Source organism: Patella vulgata, chromosome 3 (genome assembly GCF_932274485.2).
Source record: "Patella vulgata chromosome 3, xgPatVulg1.2, whole genome shotgun sequence".
Lineage (NCBI taxonomy): Eukaryota > Metazoa > Mollusca > Gastropoda > Patellidae > Patella > Patella vulgata.
In genome coordinates, this window is record NC_065881.2 from 33,766,562 (window position 1) to 33,790,604 (window position 24,043).

Sequence of the window (24,043 nt, forward strand, 5' to 3'; positions counted from 1 at the left end):
ATGTTAACTGGGTACTAGATTTTACGTGTTTTTTTTCAAAAATATCGCATATTTTTCGACTACCTCCGGTTTTTGGACCATTGTCGAGATAGTTTTAACAATTTGTTTAGATACTTAACTTTCTGTCACAGAAGTCTCAGAAACATCTATTCAGTATTTTTTTTGTAAAAAAGATAAATAAAAGAACATTTTCAATAATTTAACGATTTTTCAACTTTTTTCAAAGATTGAGGCAATTTTTGGACCCCTTATATTATTTCAAACCTTTCCTTTTGGATTCACGTCACAGACTACCGATAGGACTCTGCGTGAAAAAAAGTTTCAGAAAAATCGGAGTTGTCGTTTTCGAGAAAAAGATGTCTAAAAAGGCTCCAAAAACGGAAAATACTAGATTTTCGGCGTACCACAATTTATTTTTTAACCTTCGAAATCGTACCATTGAGATGCCATATAATAGTCCATTAATGGGGCTATCCAAAGACACTTTACTTCTTTTGATCCGGTAATATCTGACCGAAAAATCCAGCTTTTCGCAAGAGCGACAATTTTTTAACCTTTTTTTTTTTCATTTTTTGAATACTTCCTGTATGGAGATTATTGTTGGAATAGTTTTAATAACCAGTTTGGGCAATTAAATAGCGGCAGGGCTCTGTAATGATATATTACATTATCTGATCAGATAAAATGACCCTGAGAAATCCTATGTTAAAAGGTGCCAAAAATGCAAAAATGTCAAAATATCGAAAATTAAATTTCAATAACTCAATACATATTATACATCGTTAGAATCGTAATAAGGTCAGCTATCCGAATCTGTAATCTTTTTGTAAAAATTTGTTTAAATGATAAAGTAATTGAGCATTTGGCAAAATTTCACGATTTTTCGACTTTTTTCGATTTTCAGTCCCTTTTTTATCGTATTCCAGACATTTCAAAGTCTTATTGGATGGCATAATTCACAAGACTATCGAATGGACTCTCGATAGAGAAAGTTAAAAAAAAAAGTTGCGGTTAAGATTTCGAGATACAGGCGTCCAAAAACGCCCCAAATCAGAAAATACTTGATTTTCAGCTTGTCATATTTTGCTGCTTGGTCATAGTATCCGTATAAATTGGGCATCATACGACAGTCCATTCCTCGGGCCACTCAACCAAAGCTTAATTCGTTTAATCCATTGATATTGGACGGAGAAATCAAGTTTTTTCCCCATAACACCCATTTTTTGCTTTTTTTTCGAAATATCTATCATATATTTCGACCACTTCCGGTTTCCGGATCGTTGTTGAAATTGTTTTATGCAGCGGTCTGACTATATAGCTTTATGTTCCAGGACTTTCAGAAATATCGATTTATCCTTTCAAAAAAATATAAGGGTTGGGAAATGGGCAGAAAATTCGAAAGAAATCGAAAAATAAAGGTCGACAACTCGGAATGAAAATTATATTTCTGGAATCGGATTGTCTTCAGGTATCCAAAAATGTAGGTCAAATTTGAAAATTTTTAAAAATAACAAAAATTGTCTCGCAAACAATGTATTTTCAAAATTCGAACGAAAAAAGCCATAGATGCATGTTCGAAATTGAAAAATGTGAGATAGCCATTATCTCGGAAAAGATTCGGGTTTTCCGAAAATGTCATTCTGAAAATAGGTAAAGAATTGACGAAACTAGTACAAAATTCGGTTACTTCCGGTATGCGCAGAAGTTTCGAAATTGTTTTATCAAGTAGCCACCACATGGTTTCCCAATAGGGCCGATAAGTCTCGCGACGATTTCTTCGGTAATCTACTTCCGGTGACATGCACCGCGCATTGCGGATAATACGATGCTTCGCAAGGCATTATCAATGATGTGTTTGCGGCACCAATTACTTTTGTTTTACAAAAGAAAAATAACAGATATTTTAGTTTGTTTATCAAGGTATGTAAATCAATTATTTAAACATATATCTTAATAAAATATTTCATTTTAATAGTAGGCCCTACGGCCCAAGCCTTGGTTTTACAGTTTTAGCCTTTTTCGATAGGTAGCGGTCTGAGTTAGATTTGTTTTCAAACAAACCCCATTACCAGTACATTATTCCTCCGCCTGCACATTTAGTGCTTCGTGAAATTTAAATTTTAATTTCTTGATTGTAATATAAAGTTAAAAGAATTATTCCCATGGGTTATAATTAAAAGTACCGGTAATGCCAATTTGGAAAATATGTTATTAGTAGGCCTACTTGTGTTTTAAAATAAAAAATAAAAACTCAAGTACATACGCTCACGTATTACGATCTCCCTTGAATTTTTCGACAAGTTAAAACTTTACTTAATTAGATGTGTTTTATTTCAGCAGATTGGTGGATTATAATATGATGGTGAGGAAATGTTCAAGTTTTTAGGGCAGAGAGGATGGGCGAAAAACGGCCGTAGCACACGTGGACTGTGTTCTGATTCAAGAAGTAGGTAATTTGTCAAATAAAGAATATGGACGAATATTAAAATTAAAATATTTAATTTTACTTAGTCTAGATTCAGTATAATTTAGTACCTTTTTGCATTTGATGGTTTTACTTGACAGACCGATCTCACAGCATTTTCCGAAGATTTGTAAAAAAAAAAATAATACTAGGCCTCATGAAGATTTTTCATTTTGTGAAGATTTGTAAAGTTTAACAATTAAATATTACTAGGTCTCATGATCTATAGGGCCTGCCTTTTTTTAAAAAAATGATCAGTTCTCAAAAAAGCGGGCAGGGCTTGCCACGAGCAAATTGGAGGCGAGTAGATGACTACTCACGCAAATATAGACTTGCGCGAGTGAGGCGAGTACATGTATTTACTCACGCAGAATGATGTGCGTGAGTAGCCATTTACATTTCATGTGCCTAATGGCAATGCTCTTGTCACTTCGGTGGAAGCGGACGTTGAATAAAGCTATTTCACACACAATGACAATGCATACTCTTTTATTTCCTTGGCAGTAATATTATCTGTAAATCGTCTTCCTATGACAAGAACGTTGCAAGAGAAACTGGGCTTCCCTTTGCCATCGTTGGCGTGCTGAGGGGATTCGGGTAAAGCTTAGAAAGGTAAAAGAACAGGCAAAACAATTTCAATCCCATCAATTTGCAGAAAAGATGCGGGATCGAAAGAATTGCTATTAATAGAAACGACAACATCCGCTCAATGTTTGATTATCCAGACACGGCAAAGGACATCCGCTTAAAAACCGCCTGGCCGTACGCGTCTCAAAGTATTTTTAGTAACAACAGTTGGCACTGGAAAGACACGCCGCGTGCGCAATAGTGCATCGATATGAAGGCATACAAATTGTTTATGGCTTTTTATATTACGATATTCAATTATTTCTGATTAAATTATTTTTTATATTTGCGCGAGTACTTAATCACTCACGTAAATTTGGTTTTACGCGAGCGTAGCGTGCGCGCGAGTAATTACTCGCGTCTCGTGGCAAGCCCTGTATTATATCTCCCTGCATTTTGTGAGGATTTGTAAAGTTAAAATAATATAGGCCTACTAGGCCTCATGATATAGGCCTACATGTACCTATTTCTAAAAACCGTGATCAGCTGTCAAAAAACACTGTCACAATATACAGGCAGAATTCTCACAGCATTTTATGAAGATTTGTAAACTAAATTAAAAATAATACTAGGCCTTGGGACATAGGCCTATATATTTCTAAAAAAAAGGTGATCAGCTCTCAAAAAAAACCTGTCACAATATGCAGGCAGGATATCTCACAGCAGTTTATGAAAAAAAAAACAGTGATCAACTATCAAAAAAAGTAAATAAGGACACACGATATGCAAGATCTTTAATTATATGGCAACACATTTGTCTAATTAGTAATTTATTACATTTTTTTCCTCAGGTGAACGAAAAGGGAAAAACGTTTGTGACAGGTTATACCAGAATTAGAAAGAACTTGGTGTTCTGTTAAAGGTTGGCATATACAGTTCTAATTGTGACGGAATTCTAACACAAGTTATGAAATGAAATGGGGTTTAACGTCCTACTGTTTTTCTCCGAACTGGGCTAATGAAGACGGGCATACGCCATACAGTGTGCTATGAGGGAAATTTTGCCCGGGCAGCAGCACTACGGCCTACTCTTATATCGAAATCCAACTGCCAAGGGATCTTTTACGTGTACACCAATGTGTACACGAGACCTCGGCTTTTTGTCCCATCCGAACGACTAGACAGCTTTCCTTGTCAGCCCCTCCGTCCTGCATCACTGACAAGGGGGAACCACGCCAGAAAATCTTGATGAACTTTCTCGGCCAATGCAGGGATCGAGCACCCGACTTCCAGGCTAGCGAGCCAGCGCCTTACCCACTTAGCCACGTGATCCTCACACGAGTTAGGCATACATAGCAACATCCACCGACCTTAGCAGTAATTGCATGATGGCACTGTTACATTGGGAAAGGAATACCTTTAACATGATTCCTTTCCCTGTATAACAGTGCCATCATGTAATTATTTAACATGATTGGGGAACCACTGTGGCTAAGTGAGTAAGATGCTGGCTTGCTAGCCGGGAGGTAACAGGTTTGGATCTCGGTGTTGGCTGCGAAAGTTCGACATTTTCCGATGTGATTTCCCCTTGTCAGTTGTGCAGGATGGAGGGCCTAACAAGGACAGCTGTCTTAGTCGTTTGGATGGGACGAAAAACTCAGGTCCAGTCTACTCATTGGCATGTACGTAAATGATTCCTTTGGCAGTTAGAATTCGATATATGAGTAAGCCATAGCAAAATTTCCCTCATAGCACACTGTATGGTGTAAGTCTGTCTTCATTAGCCCAGTCAGAGTAGGATGTTAAACCAAATTTCATTTCTCTAACATGATTGCCTATGGTTGTTCATTTAATTCAGAAAACATTCATTTCCACTGCTGTGGTTCCCAATCAACAATTGATGCAAAATTTCATGTTTTACACTAATTTACATTTACAGTGAGTAAAATTTTGCCCACTAACAGGGGTCACGGTGGCTAAGTGGGCAAGACGCTGGCTCGCTAGCCTGGAGGTTGGGTGTTCGATCCCTGCATTGGCACACTGTATGGCGTATGCCCGTCTTCATTAGCCCAGTTTGGAGCAGAACAGTAGGACGTTAACCCTCATTTCATTTCGCTCACTAACAAGGAAATTTGGAGTTTGATTCCGGTATTATCGAGAAAATTTCCTGGCTTCACCTTTTGTCAGTGGTGCAGGACCACGCATCCGGCTAGGAACAGTGTCTAGTCATTCTGATGGGATGAAAAATCAAGGGTCTGTTGGCATGCACGTAAAAGAACCAATGTCATTTGGCATTTGAAATAAGCGTAGGCTGTGGAGCTGCTGTTCCATCAAATATTCCTAATTTAATTTCATTTGAATTTTCTACATTTCAGGTAGCATTGTAAATATTATAGAAGTTACAAGACAACTGATGTTTGAAAAGAAGACTATTTTAAAATAGAGAGTGAATTAGATATCAAGACTTAAGTTTGGATTGGCACCAAGTTCATTTCTCATAGACTACCAAGAACATTTGTCAATGTGCGAATCAGAACGGAATAATTAATTTTGTTTTTTAATGGAAATAATAAATTTGAAATGTGAATAGTTGTGGATTTACTTTTGCAATAAAATAGACCCACAAAATCCAAAGAAATGAAATGAAATGGGGTTTAACGTCCTACTATTCTGCTCCTATGCTGGGCTAATGAAGACTGGCATACGCCATATAATGTGCTATGAGGGAAATTTTGCCCGGGCAGCGGCACTATCGCTTACTCTTATATCGAATTCCAACTGCCAAGGGATCTTTTACATGCATTCTAATGTATACACGGGACCTCGGTTTTTCGTATCATCTGAAGGACTAGACAGCTGTCCTTGTCAGGCCCTCCGTCCTGCATCACTGACAAGGGGGAACCACACCAGAAAATCTCGATGAACTTTCTCGGCCAATGCAGGGATCGAACACCCGACCTCCAGGCTAGCGAGCCAGCGTCTTACCCACTTAGCCACGTGATCCAAAGACATCACTATCCTGATCTATCCTTATACTTATAGTTCAAACTGTGTAAAGCTAAACTTTTTGTGACCTCGAAAATTTGCTCATGTACTACATGCAAGTGTTACCTACATTTAAAGGCAATTTAAATTAAAGGAAAATTCTGAGATTTCACAGGATACCTGTATAAAAGTTACAATAAATGGTTTTATGCCATCATAAAGGGGGGTGGGGGGGAGTCAAATTCAATTCAAAATCGATAATATTTGCAGTTTACTGAATACAGGTTCATTTCATTGAGTGAGGAAAATTCATAATTTCATGAGTACCGTAGATAGTCTCTATACCTAGTACATTCCCCTAATATTCAGTTAGATAGAAATATTTCACAATAATCCAATGATTTCATTTAATATATTTATTGAAATTATTTCAAAACAAAGAAATGTGTAACTAAAAGTGGCTAATGTACAGTTGAGAGTTAAATGTATTCCAATCCTTTACAAGATTTCTTTACAAGAAATATGCATTTCAAAGTCATTCAGGCACTCACATAACAAGCCTGGTTATTGTTCAATGTAAACAACTTTTTTAAAATTAGGATTTATGGATGAATCAATCGCTCAGTGACGGTGGTTATTTAAGCATTATAGTTACATTGTCCTTCCATGTTAGAAATTTATCGGTTTAAAAATCCCTGTGGTCATCAAATGAAAGTTCTTCATAAAAGTAAATACAGAGGCTTCTATATTGGTGGGCTGGAAAAAAAAAATACATATTAATTATTAGTATGTTTGAACATAATATAATGTTTCTTCAGTCAGGCAATTTCAGTGTCCACAAATAATTTTTACACCTGTATTAATAAAAATTCAGTTTTTGTTATAAGTTATGCCTAAATTAAAGGCAGTTCTCAGATTTCATAGGCTACGACTTTACAGATTGGTTTATAATCAAATCAAACTCAATGCCAAGAAAGAACCACCGAGTTCAGGTAGTTCGAATTTGCACAAGACTTTGATAAAGGTTTTTAAAGAGTTCCTTTAGGCTTCAACCAGCATCTTTGTATTTTCCCAAAAAGGCCCTAATTTATGTACAAATCCACCCCTTTCATGACACCAATCTGATATTCATTATAATGTTATTGTTCTCACAAAGAAATAATATTCCAAATACCACTGATATTCTGCTTAGCTGCACATTATTCTCCAATTGGTTAAAATTATTTAAATTTAATTTAAAAACAAAATACTCAGCTAAATCTACATCTTATTATTTTGCCTTTTTATTAATTCCAAAACTTTGTAAAATAATAAGTACTAGCAGGATACCCGGCTTCGCTCGGGGTTCATAACTCCGAAACCGGAAGTGGTAGACTAACGCCACCTGGCCTATGTTACTCCCCGGTCCGAGCTACCCCTATACCCCAAATTTCAGACTCGGGGCAGATGTAGCCGCCAACCCCGAACAGACTTCGCTCGGGGGTCATAACTCCGAAACCGGAAGTGTTAGACTAACGCCACCTGGCCTATGTTACTCCCCGGTCGGAGCTACCCCTATACCCCAAATTTCAGACTCGGGGCAGACCTAGTGTAGCCGCCAACCCCGAACAGACAGACTTCGCTCGGGGGTCATAACTCCGAAACCGGAAGTGATAGACTAACGCCACCTGGCCTATGTTACTCCCCGGTCCGAGCTATTCCTATACCCCAAATTTCAGAGTCGGGGCAGACCTTGTGTAGCGGCCAACCCCGAACAGACCGGCTTCGCTCGGGGGTCATAACTCCGAAACCGGAAGTGGTAGACTAACGCCACCTGGCCTATGTTACTCCCCGGTCCGAGCTATTCCTATACCCCAAATTTCAGAGTCGGGGCAGACCTTGTGTAGCGGCCAACCCCGAACAGACCGGCTTCGCTCGGGGGTCATAACTCCGAAACCAGAAGTGGTAGACTAACGCCACCTGGCCTATGTTACTCCCCGGTCCGAGCTACCCCTATACCCCAAATTTCAGACTCGGGGCAGATGTAGCCGCCAACCCCGAACAGACAGACTTCGCTCGGCGGTCATAACTCCGAAACCGGAAGTGGTAGACTAACGCCACCTGGTCTATGTTACTCCCCGGTCGGAGCTACCCCTATACCCCAAATTTCAGACTCGGGGCAGACCTAGTGTAGCCGCCAACCCCGAACAGACCGGCTTCGCTCGGGGGTCATAACTCCGAAACCGGAAGTGGTAGACTAACGCCACCTGGCCCATGTTACTCCCCGGTCCGAGCTACCCCTATACCCCAAATTTCAGACTCGGGGCAGACCTAGTGTAACCGCCAACCCCGAACAGACAGACAGACAGACAGACAGACAGACAAACGACAGTCACAAATATATATATAGATATTACGTAGATATTTAATTGAAGGTCAATCATTTATATTTGACAGTGGAAAAGAATTTTTTGTCAATGAAAGTATGAACTGTAAAGGAAGATCACAGACTGTTCGTTATCAATTAAAACCTCCATTGCTGTCTCTCATGTTTATATTATACTAGCAGGATACCCGGCTTCGCTCGGTGGTCATAACTCTGAAACCGGAAGTGGTAGACTAACGCCACCTGGCCTATGTTACTACCTTGTCCGAGCTACCCCTATACCCCAAATTTCAGACTCGGGGCAGACCTAGTGTAGCCGCCAACCCCGAACAGACCGGCTTCGCTCGGGGGGTCATAACTCCGAAACCGGAAGTAGTAGACTAACGCCACCTAGCCTATGTTACTCCCCGGTCCGAGCTACCCCTATACCCAAACTTTCAGACTCGGGGCAGACCTAGTGTAGCCGCCAACCCCGAACAGACAGACTTCGCTCGGGGGTCATAACTCCGAAACCGGAAGTGGTAGACTAACGCCACCTGGCCTATGTTACTCCCCTGTCCGAGCTACTCCTATACCCCAAATTTCAGAGTCGGGGCAGACTTTGTGTAGCCCCCACCCCCGAACAGACCGGCTTCGCTCGGGGGTCATAACTCCGAAACCGGAAGTGGTAGACTAACGTCACCTGGCCTATGTTACTCCCCGGTCCGAGCTACCCCTATACCCCAAATTTCAGACTCGGGGCAGACCTAGTGTAGCCGCCAACCCCGAACAGACTTCGCTCGGGGGTCATAACTCCGAAACCGGAACTGGTAGACTAACGCCACCTGGCCTATGTTATTCCCCGGTCCGAGCTTCCCCTGTACCCCAAATTTCAGACTCGGGGCAGACCTAGTGTAGCCGCCAACCCCAAACAGACCGGCTTCGCTCGGGGGTCATACCGCCCGTTTTAGTATGGACTACCTGGCTGCTAACAACATCAATGTCTTGGACTGGCCAGTCATGTCTCCGGACATGACACCGATAGAACATGTCTGGGATGAGATTGGACGCCGTCTGTATCGGAGACCACAGATGCACACCATTGCTGCTTTAGAAGCTGCTCTTGTCCAAGAATGGAACAATTTGCCCCAGGCCTTCTTTCAAACATTGGTAAATTCCATGCGACGTCGCTGCACAGCGTGCGAAAGAGCCCTTGGACACACGCGCTACTGACATCTGTGTCGTACTTTTGGTTTTGACCCCTCTGACTTTGTACCGTTGATTACAGATTAAACATCCATAAGTGTACAAATTTGTTATTATTGATGTGTTCCCATTTGCATATTGTTCACAATAAGAAGCAAAAAAAATAAGATATGTTTACAGGATCATTTTGTTATTCGAAAAACTAAGTGATGCGTTTTCCATGGCGCTCAGTATATATTGAGGCTTTTAAATTTGGATTCACACCCTAGACCACCGTTAGGACTCTAAGTAACAGAAGTTTAAGAAAGGAAAAAAGAGAAGTTTTCGGGATGAAAGCATCTGAATAGCCCCCAAAAATGAAAATACTATATTTTCAGCTTCCCATTATATATTGCCTAACCAGCGCATTTTTACCATTTAGATGTCATACGATCGTCCATTGTTCGGGCTATCCAATGACACTTTAGTTGTTTTGAAATCTTACGTAGTAAACACTTTTTTCGCAAGATCACCATTTTTTTTTTACTGTTTATGTTTTTTTTCTCAAAATATCGGATATTTTTTCGACTACTTCCGGTTTTTGGATCATTGTCGGGATAATTTTAACAAGTTGTTCGGTTACCTAACCTTCTCTACAAGAAGTTTCAGAAAAATCCATTCAGCTGTTTTCCATAGAAAGAAAAATAAAAGATTGAGGTTCTTTTTGGACCACTTATATTATTTCAATGCTTTTATTTTTGGACTCACGCCATAGTCCACCGATAGGACTCTGAGTAAAAGAAGTTTAAGAAAAATCGTAGTTTTCGTTTTCGAGAAAATGGCGTCTTAAAATGCACCAAAACGGAAAATACTAGATTTTCGGCGTACCATCTAAATCGCATCATTCAGATGTCATATGATAGTCCATTAATGGGGCTATCCAACGATACTTTAGTTCTTTTGGTCCGATAACATCTGATGGAGAAATCAAGATTTTCGCAAGGCCGCTATTTTTTTAAACCTTTTTTCTTCATTTTTTGAATACGTCCGGTATGGAGATTATTGTCGGGATAGTTTTAATAACCGGATTGGCTTACCAAATAGCCACAGGGCTATGTAGTGATATATACTATTCAAAAAAAGTAGGGGATATTTGATTTTGGGGGCATAATACTAAAATATGCAAATGACTACGAAAAAAGTCACTATAGAACCTAACAGAAGAAACATTTCCAGTTACATGTGACGCCCAAACGCACCAATAGCTACCGCATGGAATGCAGGTGATGCTTGGGATCATCATGGGGGTCCAACCCAAGATTTGCACGACTCTGACTTTGAATGTTACAGTCATTGTGGCATTGAATTCCAGGGTGGAAACATCAGTTTAATTGTTTTAGTGACCAGAAAACAAATTTTGATATGCGTCGGCTTACCCAAAATGAAAGGTTACGTGCCCTTGGCATGCTACAGATCGGCACAACACAGGCGGTTGTGGCGCGGACGATGAATGTTTCTCAGTCTGTCATAAGCAGGCTATGGTCCAGATACCGTGATACACAATCTGTACAGGACAGACCACGCTCAGGTCGACCAAGGGCAACAACTCAAGCCCAGGATCGATTTATCCGTACCTTGGCCTTGAGAAATCGTGTCATCACAGCAAATCAGATCAGCGCTCGTCTTCAAACAGACACTGGTGTGAGAGTGAGTGGCCAGACGATTCGGAATCGACTGCATAGGGGTCACCTTCGCGCCCGACGTCCTCGCGTGATCCCTTGTTTGAGAGATCATCACATTCAGGCAAGACGTCGTTGGTGTAGGGATCGTCAACACTGGGATAATCGACGCTGGAGCAATGTGATGTTTTCAGATGAGTCAAGGTTCACTGTTGATTTTTTGGACAGACGTAGGAGGGTGTGGCGTCGTCGAAACGAGCGCTTCCAAGACGTTAACGTCATCAGACATGATCGATTTGGGGGTGGTTCTGTTATGGTGTGGGGAGGCATCACTGTTGCTGGAAGAACGGCTTTACATGTTGTTGCAGGGCGTGTTACAGGCCAGTACTACCGGGACAACATCTTGGCAGTCCATGTTGTGCCGTTCGCACGACGTCATGGCCGCCGTTTCATCTTCCAGGATGACAACGCAAGATGTCACAGGGCCAGGATCGTTACAGGTTACCTCCAACAACAGAACATCACCACATTACCTTGGCAAGCACTGAGTCCCGACCTCTCCCCCATCGAGCATGTCTGGGACATGCTTGGACAGAGGTTACGTCAACGTCAACAACGTCCTGCCAATGTCCAAGAACTTGCTGCTGCGTTGCAACAGGAATGGGACAATCTGGACCAAAATGACCTTAGACGTCTCATTAGGCGTATGCCACGTCGGATCAATGCTTGTTTGGCAAACAGAGGAGGATTTACCCGTTACTGACTTGGTTGTGATGCTGTGGTAACTTTGCTGTTTGACCCCGGGTATCATTTTACCCTTATAATGGTCAGTCTGTGCCTTACTTAGTCTAACGATCATTTGGAATAAATCGATGAATGTGAACTTCATTTCATTTTGTCATTTGTTTCTTCGTCAGTTTCATTAGGTGACTTTAATAACACTTAAAAATCAAATATCCCCTACTTTGTTTGAATAGTATATTACATTATCTGATCAGATAAAATGGCCCTGAGAAATCCTATGTTCAAAAGTGCCAAAAATTTAAAACTGTCAATATATAGAAAATTAAATTTAAATATTTCAATACATATTATACATCGTCAGAATCGTAATTAGGTCAGCTATCTGAATGTGTTACAGATATAACGATTTTTCGACTTTTTTCAAAGATTGTGGCCCTTTTGGACCATTTATACTATATTGAGGCTTTTAAATTTGGATTCAGGACCCAGATAACAGAAGTTTAAGAAAGGAAATAAGAGTAATTTTCGACTTTTTTCAAAAATTGTGGCCCTTTTGGACCATTTATACTATATTGAGGCTTTTAAATTTGGATTCACGACCCAGATAACAGAAGTTTAAGAAAGGAAATAAGAGTAATTTTCGAGATAAAAGCGTCTGAATAGGCTCCAAAGAGGAAAATACTAGATTTTCAGCATCTCATAATATATTACCTAATCAGCATTTTTTTTACCATTGAGATGTCATAAGATCGTCCATTGTTCGGGCTATCCAATGACACTTTAGTTGTTTTGATTTGTTGAAATATGGCGTTGTAATCACTTTTTTTGCAAGATCACAATTTTTTACTTTTTAAGTTTTTTTTTTTCAAAATATCGGATATTTTTTCGACTACTTCCGGTTTTGGGATCATTGTCGGGATAGTTTTAACATGTTGTTTGGATAGTTAACTTTCTGTACCAAAGTTTCAGAAACACCCATTGAGCTGTTTTCAAAACAAAGAATAATAGAAGAGCATTTTCAGTAATTTGAGGATTTTTCAACTTTTTTCCAAGATTGAGGCTCTTTTTGGGCAACTTATATTATTTCAATGCTTTTATTTTTGGACTCACGCCATAGTCCACCCATAGGACTCTGAGTAAAAAAGTTTAAGAAAAAACGTAGTTGTTGTGTTTGAGAAAAAGGCCTCTCAAAATGCTCCAAAGCGGAAAATACTAGATTTTCGGCGTAACATAATGTATTTTCTAGCCATCTAAATCGTATCATTCAGATGTCATATGATAGTTCTTTTGGTCCGCTAAGATCTGGTGGAGAAATAAAGTTTTTCGCACGAGCGCTAATGTTTTTTAACCTTTTTCTTCATTTTTTGAATACGTCCGGTATGAAGATTATTGTCGGGATAGTTTTAATAACTACTTTGGGCAATTAGATAGCCACAGGGCTCTGTAATGATATATTACATTATCTGATCAGATAAAATGGCCCTGGGAAATCCTATGTTCAAAAGTGCCAAAAATTCAAAAATGTCAAAATATCGAAAATTAAATTTCAATAACTCAATACATATTATACATCGTTAGAATCGTAATTAGGTCAGCTATCTGAATGTGTAACCTTTTCGTAAAAATCTGATTAAATAATAAAATAATATAGCATTTTCCAAAATTTCACGATTTTTCGACTTTTTTCGATTTTCAGTCCCTTTTTTATCCTATTCCAGACATTTCAAAGACTTATTGGATGTTTTCATGCACAAGACTACCGAAAGGACTCTCGATAGAGAAAGTTGAAAAAAAATTGTAGGTTAAGTTTTTGAGATAAAGGAGTCCAAAAACGCTCCAAATCAGAAAATACTTGATTTTCAGCTTGTCATATTTTGCTTCTTGGTCATAGTATCCGTATAAATTGGGCATCATACGACAGCCCATTCCTCGGGCCACTCAACGAAAGCTTAATTCGTTTAATCCATTGATATTGGACGGAGAAATCGAGTTTTTCCCCAAAACACCCATTTTTTTGCGTTTTTTTTTCGAAATATCTATCATTATTTCGACTACTTCCGGTTTCCAGATCGTTGTTGAAATTGCTTTACCAACCGGTCTGATTATATAGCTTTATGTTCCAGTAATTTCAGAAACATGAATTGAGGCTTTCAAAAAAATATAAGGGTTATAAAATGGGCAGAAAATTCGAAAAAAATCGGAAAATAAAGGTCAATAACTCTGAATGAAACTTATATTTTTGGAATCGGATAGACTTCAGGTATACAAAAATGTAGGTCAAATTTGAAATTTTTGCAGAATAACAAAAATTGTCTCGTAAACAACGTATTTTCAAAATTCGAACGACAAAAGCCATAGATGAGTGTTCGAAATTGAAAAATGTGAGATAGCCATTGTCTCGGAAAAGAATCAGGGTTTCTGAAAATGTCATTTGTTTGAAAATAGTTAAAGAATTGACGAAACCACGGCCAATTTTCAATATCGCGAAAAAGTCCAAATTGCGGTCACTTCCGGTATGCGCAGAGGTTTCAAAATTGTTTTAAGGAGTAGCCAACACCTGGTTTCCCAATAGAATATTTGGTTCCAGATCGATACCTGTTTTCGATCATGGAGAAATAGGCTCCCGGGATAAATAATAATAATAATAATAATTTTAGTAAAAACAATAGTCTTTCAGACAAAGTCTGAAAGCCTAATAATAAGAATAATAATCTTAACAAAAACAATAGTGTTTCACACAAGCTACGCAGTGTGAAACCCTAATAATAATCTTAACAAAAACAATAGTGTTTCACACAAGCTACTCAGTGTGAAACCCTAATAATAATTTTAGTAAAAACAATAGTCTTTCAGAGAAAAGTCTGAAAACCTAATAATAATTTTAGTAAAAACAATAGTCTTTCAGACAAAAGTCTGAAAGCCTAATAATTTTAGTAAAAACAATAGTCTTTCAGACAAAAGTCTGAAAGCCTAATAATAATTTTAGTAATCACAATAGCCTAATAATAATAATATTTTAGTAATCTCAATAGGCTTTCAGACAAAAGTCTGAAAGCCTAATAAGAAGAAGAAAAATAATCTTAACAAAAACAATAGTGTTTCACACAAGCTACGCAGTGTGAAACCCTAAAGAAGTACTAAGCAAGACATATTTTGCGGCTTTAGTAGGAGCATTCATCTTGAGGTATTAGATTTGTAAACATTAATATTTGCTTTTTAAAATACTTTTAAACACGTCAAAATTCAAGTTTTGGGCAAAATAACGTCACTTCCGGTGCGGACAGAATTTTTTATCAGGAGAAGAAAGTTAAGACTTGGCACCACGGAGTATATATATGGGCTTTTCTTTTACACAATTCAGGCAAATAAATAATTAACCCAGAACCCATAAACTGAAATTAAAATGGGAAAAATCCTGACAAAATTGGTTATTTCTCGGCAAAGGAAGATGTTAGAAACAATTTTGTGATATCAATATGATCGTATTGATTAATACTATTTGTCCATAATTTTATACGAATAATGAATATCGCGTTCTTCAAACAAGTAAAGACGCACAGAATCTTGAGCTCAGATTTTTAAATTTTGATTTCATTTTCGGGCAATTTCGATTAAAAGATGAAAAAAGGTGTAAAATTAAGCTAATTACAACCCATTCAGCGCCTTCATATTTTAAAATATTTCTTTGTAACTACTTTCATAAACTGGTAGCAATAATGCATACGAAGATAATGTAAGCGAAAATCAATTAGTAATATGGGCAGCTGTCGAGAAATAGGCAACTTTGCATGTGTCACTTTTCACTTATTTTTGCCTGTAAAAGAATCAATTATTATTCGATTTTCAATATTTTTTTACCATTGGATGCCTAATGCCAATCTGGACTAAGTCAAACTAATTTAACATTTTCACTATCAGCGGAAATGACGTTATTTCGGCAAAAACTGTATTTTTAGCCTTAAAAATACATATTTTATTCAAATGAGTATTATATGTAATATTTTTAATATTATGATATTTGGTTCCCGTCAACAAATAGAATGAACCCATACGATCATACAGATACCACAACTTGTACGGTTGCAGAGAAATAGACGATTTTCCACAAGTGACTTTTCACGGTTTTTGGTCTATAAAAGTGTCAGTTATTATTCGATTTTGATAAAATTTTCACCATATGATGTCTTCGGGCATTTATGATTTCATAGAACTAATTTAACATTTTCAGTATCTCCGGAAGTAATTTCATTTTGGCAAAAACTGTATTTTTAGCCATCAAAACAGATATTTTATTCAAATGAGTCTGATTTGTAATGTTTTTAAAATTATACTATTTGATTCCAATCTACAAATAGAATGAACCCATACGATCATACAGATATGGTTTCTGACGTGTACGGTTGCAGAGAAATAGAGGATTTTATGCAAGTCACTTTTCAAGGTTTTTGGTCTATAAAAGTGGCAATTATTATTCGATTTACATAAACGTTTCACCATGTGATGATTCCATTTCTGATTTCATAAGAATAATTTTCATTATCACCGGAAGAAATGTAATTTTGTCAGGATCACTTACACGTAGAAAATGAATTATTGCAGGATTTGGTTGATTCTGCGTCCATTTTATTTCATGTGTGCAGTGCTTATGTGGAAACCTGTTTAACGGTTTCATTGGTACCGGAAGTGACATAAGTTTAAGGGTAACTTGGCACCGGAAGTGACATGAGTTTAAGGGTAACGTGGCACCGGTGAAACCCGTCATTACTGCATCGCAGTTCTAGTTATTTATTATTATTTACTGCGGGAGACTATTTCTCCATGATCGAGACCAGATACTGATCTGGGACCTAATTTTCTATTGGGAAACTGTGTGGTGGCTACTTGATAAAATATTTTTGAAACTTCTGCGCATACCGGAAGTGGTCGAATTTTGTACGGTGCCTCGAAATTGAAAATCGGCTGTAGATTTGTCAATTCCTTACCTATTTTCAAGCAAAAGACATTTTCGGAATCCCTGAACCTTTTCCCAAACAATAGCAATCTTACATGTTGCAATTTCGAAACTTCATCGTTGACTTCTATCGTTAGAATGTTGTAAAAATGTTGTTTACAAGACAATTTTTGTTATTTTTCAAAATTTTCAAATTTGACCTACATTTTTGGATAATTGAAGTCAATATAAGTTTCATTCAGAGTTATCGCCCTTTATATTTAGATTTTTTTTGTCGAATTTTGTGTCCATTTTGTAAGCTTCAGTTTGTTTTTATGGCCAAATGGTGATTTCTGAAACTTCTGGAACATGAAGCTATACGCCCAACCCAACTGATAAAGCTATCCCGACAAGAAACAGTAAACCTGAAGTAGTCGAAATATTGTCTGATATTTTGAAAAAAAAGGAAAAAAATCGATCTTATTGGGAAAAACGTGATTTCTCCTTCTGATATCGATGGATTAAAAAAAAAATTAAGGTATGGTTTGGCGGCTCGATGAACGGACTGTCGTATGATACCCAATTCATGCAGATACGATCATCAGGCAGCAAAATATGACACCTGTGTGCCATGTTTATGTGGAAATCTGTTTATCGGTTCCATTGGTACTGGAAGTGATATGAGTTCAAGGGTAACGTGGCACCGAAAATGACACCAGTGAAACCCGTCATGGGTGGACACACTAGCCGAATGCTTCGCCCGATTCACCAGGCGAATGAATTCTACGTTCGGCCGAATGCTTCGGCGAAGCGGATACACCAGGCGAATATATCAAACCTGTTTGATTCGGGCGAATCATTCGGCCGAATGACAGTGGACACACTAGGCGAATTTCGACGCCGATATTTTGAACGTTCTGCGACAATGCGAAATGTCCGAAATCACCGAAAGTGTCGTATGTTGTCGTCGCCCCGTCCTCCCGTCCGGCGTCCACAAATGCTTGTGGACGCTCCAGAGGCTAAAGTTAATACCCGTTTGACTTTAAATTTATACACAGTGTTTAAGGTCATGAGATGAAGAATCTTATTGATTTTCAGCGACTTGAAATTTATACACAGTGTTTGAGGTCATGAGACGAAGAAACCTATTGATTTTCAAGGATTTCCGATAATTACTGCCAGTGGCTAAAGATAATATCCGATTGACTTTAAATTTAAACACACTTTGATATTGTGGATGCTCTAGAAGTGACTTTACTTGATTGACTTTAGATTGATACACAGAGTTTAAGGTCTTGAGATGAAAAAGTATATTGATTTTCAATGAGTTTTGATAACCTGAACAGTTAAATCCATGATATTAAATGCTTCGTATACTTAACGTTAGCATGGGGCAGAGCTAAAAGTCAAACAAATTCTAATGATTCTCTTATAATTACTTAATAAGTGGTTACTCTTAATCAGTTTTTAGTGTATTATAAATGTTTCATTACCGACAGTAGAAAAAATATGCGACAACTGTTGTTGACTCTCTGACGACTTAGCTGCTGTGGGCGTGTTTCGTTGCCTGGCAACCTATCTTTTAAAATATTGCAGTAATTTTAATAATAATCGTTGGATTTTAACTTTCGATACATTTTAGCATAGCCAGAGACAGGGCACATAGCTACGCTACTTTTCATTTTTGATTTTCGCCAAATCTTCACAGATATTAGGCGCCAAATTTAGAAAATTTAAATTTTTCAAAAAACTTTATTTATGGATATTTATTGGTGGTATTTTACACAGAATTAAAGAGTCATCTGACTTGAGCAAAAATGTGAAATTTTTTTGTCTCAGTAATTTTGCTTGGCCGCCATTGTCTAATTCAGTTTTTCAGTCCTAGATTAATTATTTTTTCTTCGATTTGTGTAAAACAAAGTTCATATGCTTCTTTGTCTAAATTGTCATTTTTTATTGTTATCGACAGACTTTCCTGTCGACACAGGAAGTAGCATAATTTTACCAAAAACTGCAATTTTGACAGTTCGGTACCACTTTTCGAAAGCAAATAATATTTTATTTTAAAACTGATTTAAGTAAAAGAGTGTGCCTTTTAAAGGCGAACAAAATAGTGAGCTCAGTTTTTTTAAATTTTGATTTCATTTTCGGGCAAATTCGATTAAATGTTGAAAAAAGGTGTAAAATTGAGCTATTTACAACCCATTCAGGCTGTTCAGATTTTCAAATATTTCTTTTATAAACTTGTAGCTATAATCCATACGAAGAAAATGTATGTTAAAATTAGTTTGTAATATAAGCAGTTGCCTAGAAATAGGCAATTTTGCATAAGTCACTGTTTTCGTTATTTTGCCTGTAAAATAGTCAATTATTATTGGATTTTCATAAAATGGAACACCATTTGATGCCTAATGTCACTTTTGATTTGGTCAAACCAATTTAACCTTTTCACTGTCACCGAAAGTGACGCCATTTTGTCAAAAACTGTATTTTTTAACCATTAAAATCAAGATTTTTTCCAACTAAGAATTATTTGATATGTATTAAACATTTCAACTTTTGGTTTAAATCAACATGTGAATAGAATTCCTACGGTCATATAGATATCACAAAATGGTTTCTAACTTGTTCAGTTGCGGGGAAATAGACGATTTTCTACAAGTCACTTTTCATGGTTTTTGGCCCATAAAAGTGTCAATTATTATCCGATTTTCATAAAATTGACACCATGTGATGCCTAATGTCATTTACGATTTTCTAAAAGTAATTTAAGATTTTCACTATCACCGAAAGTAATGTCATTTTGGCAAAAACTGTGTTTTAAGCCTCGAAAACAATATTTTTGTTGTAATGAGTTATATTTATTATTCTTTTAAAAGTATGATATTTGATTCCAATGGACAAATAGTATAGGTCAATACGATCATATCGATATCAAAAAATTGTTTTTAACATCTTCCCTTGCCGAGAAATAATCATTTTGTCAAGGTATCTTTTTACGAGTTTTTGCATTTTAATTCGAGTTTATGGGCTCTGGGTTAATTAATTATTGCCTGATTTGTGTAAAAGAAAAGCTCATATGCCCTCAACGTTTTTCTACCGATATAGTTTTCTGTCGGCACCGAAAGTGACATAATTTTGTCCAAAACTTCAATTTTGACGTGTCGAAATGTCTTTTCAAAAGAAAATATTAATGTTTACAAATCTAAAAGATCAAGATGAATGCTCCTACTAAAGACGCAAAATGTTTTGGGATTTTTATATTTTAAAATATTTCTTGACAACTTTTATAATCCTGTAGCAATTATCCAAACGAAGACATTGTATGTCAAAATTAGTTTGTAATATTAGCAGTTGTCGAGAAATAGGCAATTTTGCATGCATCACTTTTCACGTATTTTGCCCGAAAAAGAGTCAATTATCATTCGATTTTCATTTTTTTTTACCATTTGATGCCTATTTCCAAGTTTGACTAGGTCAAACAAATTTAACATTTTCACTGTCACGTCATTTCGAAATAAACCTGTATTTTTAGCCTTCAAAACAGATATTTTATTCAAATGAGTCTGATTTGTAATGTTTTTAAAATTATGATATTTGATTCCAATCAACAAATAGAATGAACCAATACGACCATACAGATACCACAAAATGGTTTCTAATTGTACGGTTGCAGAAAATAGACGATTTTCTACACGTCACTTTTCAAGGTTTTTGGTCTATAAAAGTGTCAATTATTATTGATTTTTCATAAAAATTTTCACCATATGATGCCTTATGGCATTTATGATTTCATATAACTATTTTAACATTTTCATTATCACTGGAAGAAATTTCATTTTGGCAAAAACTGTAGGCCTATTTATAGGCTTCAAAACAAATATTTTTTTAAGTGAGTTATATTTATTATTCGTTTACATTATATTTGATTCCAATGGACATATAGACTGGATCAATGAGATCATATAGATGCTTCTAGCATCTTCCCTTGTCGAGAAATAACCAATTTTGTCAGGATCACTTTTTAAAAAATTTTCGCATTTTAATTTCCCAGTAGATAGTCAGCTAACTTAGCGGTAAGTTAGTAACACATTTTGTCAGGATCACTTTTTTGACATATGTGAAATGAAATGAAATGAAATGGGGTTTAACGTCCTACTGTTTTGCTCCGAACTGGGCTAATGAAGACGGGCATACGCCATACAGTGTGCTATGAGGGAAATTGTGCCCGGACAGCGGCACTACGGCCTACTCTTATATCGAATTCCAACTGTCAAGGGATCTTTTACGTGCACGCCAATGTGTACACGGGACCTCGGTTTTTCGTCTCATCCGAATGACTAGACAGCTGTCCTTGCCAGGCCCTCCGTCCTGCATCACTGACAAGGGGGAACCACGCCGGAAAATCTGGATGAATTCTCGGCCAATGCAGGGATCGAACACCCGACCTCCAGGCTAGCGAGCCATCGCCTTACCCACTTAGCCATCGTGATCCCCTTTGACATATGTAACACATGGTAACAAATGTATAAATGGAATTGATATTGCTTGATTTTGTTGATTCTGCGTCCGTTTTATAACACGTGTACAATGCTTATGTGGAAATCTGTTTAACGATTTCATTGGTACCGGAAGTGACGTAAGTTCAAGGGTAACGTAGCACCCGTGAAACCCGTCATTACTGCCTCGCAGTTCTAGTTATTATTATTAGTAGTAGTAAGTAAAAGTTGGGGAGGTTTATTTGTATAGGCCGTGGCTGTCCTTCCATCTCAAATTTATTTCCAGAGCATATCTTATGAAACTTTGTACACACATCGGGCTATTCTCAGTTCAATCATTTTTGTGTTGGCAAATTAATATTTTACTTAGTTTCTGGTATGCAATTATTAGCCCACAGCAAATCACAGAAATCATTCAAGATATCTTATGAAACCTTATAAAATATTGTTTTAAACTCGCATCATTTATATATCTAGAATTTGTTTTCTTTCTTTTGATAATTTGACCGTGTGATCTAAAAAGAACAGTGGTGGTAGTTTGTAATTGAACTCTTATTTATGGTCACTATAGAGAGAGAGAAATGGGGTTTAACGTCCACTCAACACAAACTAGGCCATTTTGGGACTAACACATGGTTCAATTTTATTCCAATAATTCGCTTGCGCGTAGGGGTCTATAGTAGTGTGAGGAAACCGGAGGACAGGGAAAACCCACGAGGTTGGGCAGGCAACCCTACTCCTTGTCGCCTACAACATGGGAATCTAAACCACGCCAGTTGACTCAATGACAGCAGGGGCGGATCCAGAGGGGAGGGGGGCGGACAGGACGGGGACTGAAAGCACTAGATAATGATATAGACATTATGTGATATCACAAAATTGACGTCAAACGGCACGGGGGGGGGGGGGGAGATACAAAAATTCTTGGATCCGCCCCTGGACAGACCTTATGATACAGCGCGCACATGCTAACCATTCGGCCATACACCCTGCCCCCCCCCCCTGCCCCCTCCCCCGCCCCCCCATGTCCACTATAATCAGGTAGCATAATTGGGATGCCCAATACTGTTTGCTATACAAATGGCTTTATGAATATTACAAAAAAATATATTATTAATCTAATGACAGTCTGTGATGATTAAAATCTGATATAAAATTATTTTGCCAATATATCTTGGATGAAAGGATGTAAAAGGGACAAAAAAAAGAAGAAAATTTGATGTACATGTATATGAAGTCAAGCGTGATGTGGTGTCCTATATGATATGCAGGGATCATCAAATAATTAGCTGCAAGTCTTATCTTACTTTTATTTTTATTTCAGATTCATTTAAATGATGAAGATTTTGATAATTTATTTAAGATGCCGCGAGATAAATTCTACAAATTGGCTGAATGGAAGCGCAACGACATAAAGAAAAAGTTAGATTTATATTAAACTTTATCAGCTTGATCGACTGTCACTAACCATATTAATTATTAAAATATAATTTTTCTAATAACATGAATAAATTCACAAGTTATTATTTAATGAGAATATTGAGAATTGCTTTTACTATTACAATTACAAGACCAGCTTAAATACATTGTGTGCAATCCATCTTTTCTATTTTCTGAGCGAAATATAATACATGTATATAGTTGTATATATTTTAATATCCAAATCTGTTGTGTTGATGCTTGTGAAGAGAGGAGTAATGAACTTTTAATTACCATAAAAAGACGAAAGGACATATCCATCTGTTATGCATTATAATTTGTTGTGAGACAGATGCCTTCCATGTGTATTTTTATATGCCCACATTGAAATGTGGTCGTATATTGTCGTCGCCCCCGTCCGTCCGTCGGTCCACAATTGCTTGTGGACGCTCTAGAGGCTAAAGTTAATATCCGATTGACTTTAAATTTATGAACAATGTTTAAGGTCATGAGACGAAGAAGCATGTTGATTTTCAGCGATATCCGATAATTACTGCCAGAGTTATGGCCCTTGATCACTTCAAAAAATCTTGTGGACGCTCTACAGGCCAAAGTTAATATCCGATTGACTTTAAATTTATACACAGTGTTTAAAGTCATGAGACGAAGACGCCTATTGATTTTCAGCCTTTTCCGATCAGTACTGCCAGAGTGTTCAAAGTCATGAGACGAAGAAGCCTATTGATTTTCAATGAATTTTGATAACTTGAACAACTAAATCCATGATATTAAATATTTCGTATACTAAAAGTTAGCATGGGGCAGAACTTTATAAAAACCAAATAAATTCTAATGATTTTCTAATAATTACTTAATGAGTTGTTACTCTTAATCAGATTTTAGTGTATTATAAATGTTTCATTACCGAAAAAAGTAAAAATATGCGACAAGTCTTGTTGACTGCCCGGACGATTTAGCTGCTGTGGGTGTATATTTCGTTGCCTGGCAACCTATCTTTTCCATTATATGTTCATTAATGTTTGTACATTTTTTTGATTGTAATATGTGCTACTGCTTTGAGTTCTGACCTAGTCCATCTTTTAGCTTGTAAATCCATGCAAATTATATCTTTTAGCATTTTGGTTTATTTTTGATTATTTATCTAAAGGATTAAACAGGCAATTTTAATTAACTTTTTTTAAGTATTATTTTTATTGGGTCACAAGT

At 37.2% G+C, this 24,043-nt stretch overlaps 1 protein-coding gene and 2 long non-coding RNA genes across 5 annotated transcripts in view; 2 read left to right on the forward strand and 1 right to left on the reverse strand.

Moving 5' to 3' along the window:
• LOC126816708 (uncharacterized) overlaps positions 1 to 24,008 on the forward strand; it is a 339,811-nt gene extending 315,803 nt beyond the window's left edge. For all 3 annotated transcript variants that reach the window (XM_050543456.1, XM_050543454.2, XM_056099895.1), the window contains exon 15: positions 22,722 to 24,008. In XM_050543456.1, the coding sequence (XP_050399413.1) occupies positions 22,722 to 22,835 (114 nt within the window). In that variant the 3' untranslated portion in view covers positions 22,836 to 24,008. The remainder of the gene's footprint in view (positions 1 to 22,721) is intronic.
• LOC130012300 (uncharacterized) lies at positions 692 to 5,912 on the forward strand. The gene is made up of 3 exons (XR_008787717.1): positions 692 to 2,446; positions 3,883 to 3,953; positions 5,407 to 5,912. It is a non-coding gene; the product is annotated as an uncharacterized LOC130012300 (long non-coding RNA).
• LOC126816739 (uncharacterized) overlaps positions 6,466 to 24,043 on the reverse strand; it is a 166,324-nt gene continuing 148,746 nt past the window's right edge. Inside the window, exon 6 of the long non-coding RNA XR_007678551.2 lies at positions 6,466 to 6,772. This is a non-coding gene — a long non-coding RNA (uncharacterized LOC126816739). The remainder of the gene's footprint in view (positions 6,773 to 24,043) is intronic.